General features: G+C 41.9%; 1 protein-coding gene across 1 annotated transcript; it reads right to left on the bottom strand.

The window, feature by feature from the left end:
• Positions 1-237: 237 nt before the first annotated feature.
• Positions 238-3,952, bottom strand: LOC311492924 (high affinity immunoglobulin gamma Fc receptor I-like; the record flags this gene model as incomplete). The annotated part of the gene is made up of 7 exons (XM_084551374.1): positions 3,712-3,952; positions 2,842-2,877; positions 2,445-2,705; positions 2,120-2,365; positions 1,954-2,034; positions 1,843-1,853; positions 238-270 (listed from the first exon to the last, which is right to left on the bottom strand). The coding sequence occupies exons 1-7, from the start codon at positions 3,740-3,742 to the stop codon at positions 238-240; spliced, it is 699 nt and encodes a 232-aa protein (XP_084407500.1). The 5' UTR covers positions 3,743-3,952.
• Positions 3,953-8,992: the final 5,040 nt, after the last annotated feature.

An 8,992-nucleotide genomic window follows, 5' to 3' on the forward strand; every position in this document is an offset into this window, starting at 1 on the left:
GATAAAACAATAAATTCCCCAGCAGTCATTTAGAGCTGAAGAAGCTACGTGGCTTTTGTTTCAGCATCACAATGTTAGCATTAGGTGTTAGCATTTTGATGTTAGCATTTATGTGAGACTAAAGCTGTAGTAGTGAACCATGGTGGAGAGAAAGAAGAGCAGCTGTACCTCTGGTCTTTGACTTGTCTTTCTTGTCTCTGATGTCTATTTGTCCATAAATGACGTCTTGTGGTGTCCTCACTGCTGAGTAGACTGCAGCTGGATCACTGTCTGGAAAATACAATGGATACACATCACATTACTGCGGCTACTGCAGCTGATAGCAGTACTGTATATTTACTACGTGTAGTACTGTAGCACATGCAGTAAAGAGAATAATAAGAGTAATTATGGCATTCATTTGCATGTTGTCTTTCAAGAGGAAAGAAGATGACTACAGAGCTGCTTCATTCCTCTTCTCAGTCCACATTATCAAATTATAAATACACACACATCTTGGTGTTACGCCCATCTGCTCCTCCACTGGCTGTGTAAGTGTCTTTGGCTTGTCCCTAATCGCCTTAACCAGCAACACCTGAGAAGTCTGAATAAAGGGCCTTGTTGAAGAGGCCTAGGGGGATCACTTTCAGCTGCAGATGCTCACCATGTTTGACCTGTCGTCTTTTTGTTTAATTACATAAACCTTTATTTTTCTAACTCCGTCATTTGTCTCCACTTTATGTTGTGCCTCTCGAGCCGGGTCGTAACATAGGTTTTAATGGCTGTAAATGGACATTAGTTGCACCAGTTTCTGGTCGTTAGCAGAAACAAGTCAAGCAGGTTTCAATAATACTGAACAAAGTTCATTTGATGCAATAAATAATTAACTTTAATTATCATTGATTAATGTATCGTCCTGCAGTGAACCAGATATGATAATGGTTCTTAAAACATCTTTCCAAAAGGACTGCAGCTGAAAATTAGTCAGCTGGCTAACACTGGCACATTTACTATTAGGTTGATTAATGTGCAATGTCCTTTTTAAATAAATAAATAAAATGAAATGAACCATGAGCAGGTCCATGTTTAGACCAGAATCAGGAAACAGAGCCGTTAGCTTCTGTTAACAGACTCACCACAGGAACAGAGAACAAACCTCCCTGACAACAGAGTCAACAACTAAACATTACATTTACCACAGCTGATCTACTTGTTGATGGATTAAGGCATCACATGAAAATATATAAAATCCAGTATTATATTAAAGATGAAAATCATAAATGTATAGAGTTGCTTTCTAAGCATGTTATTAGATACTACAGTCAGTTGTCTTGCCACAATTATTTAAACTTTACTTAAAGTATTTACTAAAAAGTATCCTCCTCTTTCAGAAAGTATTCTTCTAAAACACAAACTAGAGAAACCAAGAGAGAGACGTCAGAGAACCAGAACACAGAGAACCTGAAGACACTTATTGATATAATGTGTTCTATCACCATCACATAGAAATGATCACAGAACAAATGTCCTCACAAAGACACAAAGACATGAAAACACAATAATAATAACAACTCTACCTCTGCTCCGTCTCATTGGATGTTTCTTGTTCCGTGATATTTTGACGTCACTGTACGTGATGTCTTCTGGGACGTTTACTCCAACAGCTGAAATGAACCAAAATGAACAACAATAGAATTTAATGGAAATTACTCTAAATGAACATTTATTGAAAGAAATCTGTTGAAATGTTGAACTAAGTAAAATTAATTTAGAATAGTATTCAAGCACAATGTTGATACAAATAAGTAATAAAGAGTAGAAATGATTCTGTAAATAAAATAAATCCAGAAGTCTGTGTCTCACCTTCAGGTTTCCTGCGAACACATCGTCTCACCAGGAGAACCAGAAGAACCAGAAGAACCAGAGAACAGAGAGAAGAAAAAGACAACAACACAGGGTGGAGAAGAGAGGAACCAGGAGGAGGTGTGGATGTAGGAGGAGGTGTGGCTGTAGGAGGAGGTGTGGATGTAGGAGGAGGTGTGGTGGTGGGTTTCCCTAGAATGAAGCAAAGCTAATAATGAACTGATTGTCTCATTGTGAATGTTGAAAGCTGCTGAAGAATCATCTCTGACCTCCTCACCTGTGACAGTGATCCAGCTGGATGGAGACTCTCCATGACTGATGATGTTACACTTGTAGAGGCCTTCATCAGACCTGTTAACATGGTGGATGGTCATGTGACCTGTAGACTCATTCCTGATCAAGGAGCCATCTTTATAGAAAGCAGCTGAGAGGATGGAGGGAGTGGTCTTTGTTTTACAGAGCAGAGTGACGTCATCTCCCTCCATCACAGGGAGGACGGGACTCTGCAGGATCACTGGTCCACCTCAACACAGAGACAAACTACAGCATTTCATCCATTTCCACACAGCTTCATCAATACTAACTCCACAGTCTGAGCTTACCAGAGACAGTGAGGTTGATGCTGTTACTGGTTGCTCCCTCTCTGGACTCACACCAGTAAACTCCACTGTCCCTAGTGGAAGCACCACTGATGTTACAGGAAGAACCAGCTGGTTTTCCCCAGTCCTCACACTGAGTCCTCTGTCCTGTGGTGGTGTTTCTCCTCAGAGTCCATCCAGCAGAGCTGTCGTCCTCCTCACAGCTCAGAGACACAAAGTCTCTTTTAAAGACCTGAGAGCTACTGGGACTCACAGTCAGACGAGCTGGGAGGGTTCAGATGAAACAACATGATTGATTTAATGTCTTTTCTCTGAGAGATGTTGACTGAAAGCTTTGACTCTACTGAGTAATAATGATGAGGATTGAACAGGTTTAAAGTGAATGAAGACGTTGACTAACCTTGGTTTGTTGTGCTGAACAGCAGAGAGCTCAGAACTAAAGAGAAATGACACTCAGGTTAGTTTGAGTTCAACTAAATCATCAAGAAGAGTTTCATTCATCTCTGGTTCCTCTAAGATCTCTGGTGGATCCACTGCTGAGGACTCAGTGATGTTAAAGAATCATTCAACACCAACTCCAGACAGACTTTATGTCAACTGCTGGGATTCTGAAAGTCTTCATCTGTTAAATGTTGATTGAGTTGCAATAAAACCAGGACCGTGGTGCTACAGAAATATAAATCTACACTCTACCAGGACAGAACATCACAGAACTGAGTCTAAATAAAGTTCAACATATGCAGATGGTACAAAGACCCAGAAGACAGTGGAACGTATTAGTGATGACATCCACTACAGTAGAGTACGTAGGGTAAGGTACAGATGAAGAGGAACGCTAACAGCAGCAGTGCTGTTCTATGCTCAGTGCTATATAATAATGATCAGTAGAGTACTGCAGCTGGAACTCTGATGGAAGTGAACTGACTCTGTTCTGATGTTGTGTCTTGAAGTTTAACGCTCTAGTTTGAATCTAAAAGCAGAAGTTGAAGCTTCCTCATGGTTCTCCTGACTATGAACAGTGACTGTGCTGCAGGAATATTCAACAAACACACCACTTGTAGCTCAGAGCATAAAGACAGGTGTGTGTTGACTTGACAGTTCCACTGATAGAATCACTGACTGAAGCTGACCTGTTCCTTTCTGACCAGTTTCCTCTTTAAATGATTCCAGTTCCTCTTTAGACCTGCAGCTCGTCCTCATGCTGACTTGATCCTGACTAGTTTTCATGTCTCCTTCATCAGTTATCAACAGTCAAAGATTGTGGACTTACAGAGCAGACGCTGTAGAGACGTTTCCTTCATTGTCCTTCTCACTCGTCTGACCTTTTTTCATCTTTTCTCAGTGACACCAAGTAAAGCCCGCCCTCTTCCTCTGACTGGCTTCTTTCTTCTATTGGTTCAAACTCAGTCACAGATAAAGAACTTGAAGTAAATCTACGTTCAAACAAATCAGACTCCAAACACCACAGAGCCTTTATGTCTCCTAGAAAACTCTTCAACTAATGAAGGAATAAAAGGAGCTAAACACACAAAAAGGAGCTAAAAACATCAAGTTGTTGTGTCCTCCTTCTTCCTCCATCATTGTCTCCAGTGGCGGTTCTACATTGAATTATGCCCCGGGCGAGACCACCTCCAAGCCCCTCCCCCAAGAACATCCATGAATTGCAGATTTAAATAAACATGCCCTTCCATGCTAAGTGTCTGTCATTAGACGCTATATTAATCTATCTTTCAGGGAGGAACAATTAGCTCCTTGGTTACTACCTCCAGTTCTATGCTTGGTTCACTTTTAATTGTGACTGGTTAAACTATGTTTGACACCAAATAGAGTTGGAGCAAATGTTCATCTTTGACACTAGCTACAGATATGAATTAATAACAGGACCCAACGTGATGGAAATAAAGAAGAACTGAACTTGGAACAGTTTTGTTAAGATGAATTACTGTTGTATAAGCATTACAAGCATCATAGTTAAAAGGCTAACAAACGTTTACCACCAATTAACATTAGCCCTTCATTCATGACATGATACTGTAATCATACAGAGAGAACATAGCAGACCTTTATCTTTTCTTTTGGTCCTAAACTGGTCACCTGATGCTTTGACCTTTTTCTGTCCATCTCTGTTTATTTGACACTCCACAATCAACAGATTTCCATCCTCCATAGTGGTGGAAAAAGATTCGGGATCCGGCTCATTGAACCGGCCACCAAAGAAGACTCAAGAATCACGAATCGAGACGTCTATTGAACCGGCTCAGTTGAGTCCTACCACATTTGATTGATATATAATCAATAAACGGCACCATTCAAACATCTTACATCTCACTCGGCAGAGAAACAAAATGTACTACCCGACTTGGCCACTAGCAAACTACGGCACTCAGCCACTGGAGTGGAGTGGCGCTACTGAGTCCATTCGCCACTCATGAATCCCTGCGGATTCGCCGCTCATGAATCCCAGCTGATTCGCTACTCACTCGGCAGAGAAACAAAACTTAACTGACTCATGGATCCACGTACAGTTAAAAAAACGAGATGCCATTATTATCCTAGCATTGACCTAGGAGGCTACCAGCTCTGTAGCACTCAGTAGCACCACCACCTAGCAAGTTAGTAGCGTAGTAAACTTAAAGGGGAACTCCGGCGCAAAATGAACCTGGGGTTAATAACACATGTGTACCGAGTTCGACCGTTCTCTGGTATTTGTTTTCATGCATTTGTTTTGTTAGTCAAATGTGACCAGTTTTCTTGCAAACCGCTAATTAGCGTACAACGCTAGCCTTCGGGGCACACGAACTGTCTGTTGCCGGAAGAAAGCACTGAGAGCACTGAACGAAGAGAGTTCAGTTTCCCCAAGATGGCGCCCGCTTGGATATGCGAGCCGGACGCGAACGGTACTGTGTTCCTTTTTTAATAAACTGCCTGTATACTTGCAAAGTTCTCAGTGCTTCGGTTTACATGTAGAGACCCTAGTTATGCTACCGTGTAAGTGTGGTGATATTGTGAGCCTTGTTAGTGGTATAGAAATAGCGATTTCTTTTTATGTGTCGGTGTGCCCATATATCTTACCTTTCCTGTAAATAAGAAAAGTTCCCTCATGTCCAGATGATAAACTCGTGGATCTGTCACCCATCCTGCTTTGAAATACATGAAGGCTTCCGTGCTCTTGTATGCCTTGAGGGACTCGCCGGAGTATGGGGAGGGGTTGTGGATCAGATAAATGTAAATGTCGCCAAAAGATATGTTTGGCAAGTTAACGGCAGATTTCAGCGGTGTCAGTAGTTGATTCGGAAGTACATACGGGTCAAAACCTAAAATATCAATTTTTTTTTAATATCGTTGCTTTTCTGTGTCGGAGAGATGCGACATCACCTGAGTAACGTTAGCAGAGCCCGTTTCTTGAACGTTAACGCTAGCCATTTCTCCCGCCGCTGAGTGGCGCTATGGTCCTAAAGATGGCGGCCACAACAAAAAGGTCACGTGATTGACCCGCATCAATAGAAAACATTCAGCTCAGATGTACACACAGAGCAAGCAGAGTGACAGTCACCTCAAAAAATGTCTTGCTTTACCTCTCTGTTACTGCCTGTCTGTCTTTTACCCTCTCTCTGTCTCTTTCTTTGTTATTTACTTAAATAAACTGAAATTAACTGCCAAGGACTACAAAAATGGCTGCAGCTGTGGCCCTGGCCTGAGGCTGCCATGGTGACTCTGCTGGTTGCCATGACTACTCACAGACACAGGAGAGGAGAAGGAGGAAATTTTGATTTTTTGCCCTCTGACAGTCCTCGCATTTGGGCTCACTGAGGCAAAACCAAAGCTCACATCAGAAAAAAAAAACAGACAGTGATTGGCAGGAGAAGTTCCCGAACACACTGATGTAATTTTGGTGTCTCTGGAGTAAATATTGTGGAAACTGTGGCGAGTATAAGAAGAGGGTGGATTCAGCTTTCCTCGAAAATCAGCTTCATATTTTGAATGGGAGTTTATTGGCAGTTGGAGCGGGACACTCCTCACTCTGGGGCACGCCATTCAAATTCAGAAAATGTCTCGTCTTAGGCGAGCACATTGTATGAATCAGGACAAGTTCCTCTACAAAAGTGGAAAAAATCTAATGTCTACGATGTAAGATGTGCCCAGGAGCAGCGTGGAAAGAGAAAAATTTCAGTGAATTTCAGACAGCCTCTACCACTCTAGCCTCTGAGGTCTCCCACTCTAGGCCGAACATTCCACGCAATACACACCCATTATAAACTCAGAAATTTCACATGATTGATCACGATGATTGACGAGTGATTGATCGAAAAGTATAAAAGATATCAAAAATCTGAATAGAACTTTTATAGAGGACAAATTTACCTACATTTTAAAGTTTAAATGAAGTCTCTAGGTGAAATTTTGCGGGAGGAGTTAGCTTTTGAAAATGCCCCTCAAAAGTGTCAGTTTTTTCGTTTTTTCGCAGTTTCCCATTCATTTCAATGGGACGATTTTCGCAGTTTTTCGCGAATAAATTCGCGAAAAATTCGTGGATTCCTTATAAAAGTAATAGCACACCATTCCCGATAAAGGCGCACGTTTTGATGTAATTTTTGTCGGTGTCGCCCCAAAATTGCGGGGCGAGTTAGAGACCGAAAAAAGGTACGGAAGATGAATAATAATATAGAAGAAACACGCAGAAGAACAATAGTGTCTCGTGGCTTCGCCACGAGACACGACTCCCCATATAGCTTAGAGCTATATGGGGAGTCGTGTCTCGTGCGTAGCCTCGAGTCACTAATAAGTAAAAAGAAGAAAGCACGGAAGAAAGCACTGAGAGCACTGAACGAAGAGAGTTCAGTTTCCCCAAGATGGCGCCCGCTTGGATATGCGAGCCGGACGCGAACGGTACTGTATTCCTTTTTTAATAAACTACCTGTATACTTGCAAAGTTCTCAATGCTTCGGTTTACATGTAGAGACCCTGGTTATGCTACCGTGTAAGTGTGGTGATATTGTGAGCCTTGTTAGTGGTATAGAAATAGCGATTTCTTTTTATGTGTCGGTGTGCCCCGAAGGCTAGCTAAATTATACGCTAAATAGCGGTTCGCAAGAAAACTGGTAAAATATGACTAACAAAACAAATGCATGAAAACAAATACCAGAGAACGGTCGAACTCGGTACACATGTGTTATTAACCCCAGGTTCATTTTGCGCCGGAGTTCCCCTTTAAGTAAACATATATCTTACCTTTCCTGTAAATAAGAAAAGTTCCCTCATGTCCAGATGATAAACTCGTGGATCTGTCACCCATCCTGCTTTGAAATACATGAAGGCTTCCGTGCTCTTGTATGCCTTGACGGACTCGCCGGAGTATGGGGAGGGGTTGTGGATCAGATAAATGTAAATGTCGCCAAAAGATATGTTTGGCAAGTTAACGGCAGATTTCAGCGGTGTCAGTAGTTGATTCGGAAGTACATACGGGTCAAAACCCAAAATATCAATTTTATTTTAATATCGTTGCTTTTCTGTGTCAGAGAGATGCGACATCATCTGAGTAACGTTAGCAGAGCCCGTTTCTTGAACGTTAACGCTAGCCATTTCTCCCGCCGCTGAGTGGTGCTATGGTCCTAAAGATGGCGGCCACAACAAAAAGGTCACGTGATTGACCCGCATCAATAGAAAACATTCAGCTCAGATGTACACACAGAGCAAGCAGAGTGACAGTCACCTCAAAAAATGTCTTGCTTTACCTCTCTGTTACTGCCTGTCTGTCTTTTACCCTCTCTCTGTCTCTTTCTTTGTTATTTACTTAAATAAACTGAAATTAACTGCCAAGGACTACAAAAATGGCTGCAGCTGTGGCCCTGGCCTGAGGCTGCCATGGTGACTCTGCTGGTTGCCATGACTACTCACAGACACAGGGGAGGAGAAGGAAGAAATTTTGATTTTTTGCCCTCTGACAGTCCTCGCATTTGGGCTCACTGAGGCAAAACCAAAGCTCACATCAGAAAAAAAAAACAGACAGTGATTGGCAGGAGAAGTTCCCGAACACAGTGATGTAATTTTGGTGTCTCTGGAGTAAATATTGTGGAAACTGTGGTGAGTATAAGAAGAGGGTGGATTCAGCTTTCCTCGAAAATCAGCTTCATATTTTGAATGGGAGTTTATTGGCAGTTGGAGCGGGACACTCCTCACTCTGGGGCACGCCATTCAAATTCAGAAAATGTCTCGTCTTAGGCGAGCACATTGTATGAATCAGGACAAGTTCCTCTACAAAAGTGGAAAAAATCTAATGTCTACGATGTAAGATGTGCCCAGGAGCAGCGTGGAAAGAGAAAAATTTCAGTGAATTTCAGACAGCCTCTACCACTCTAGCCTCTGAGGTCCCCCACTCTAGGCCGAACATTCCACGCAATACACACCCATTATAAACTCAGAAATTTCACATGATTGATCACGATGATTGACGAGTGATTGATCGAAAAGTATAAAAAATATCAAAAATCTGAATAGAACTTTTATAGAGGACAAATTTACCTACATTTTAAAGTTTAAATGAAGTCTGTAGG

The sequence above is a fragment of the Chelon labrosus genome (assembly GCF_963514085.1).
Source record: "Chelon labrosus genome assembly, chromosome: 1".
Lineage (NCBI taxonomy): Eukaryota > Metazoa > Chordata > Actinopteri > Mugiliformes > Mugilidae > Chelon > Chelon labrosus.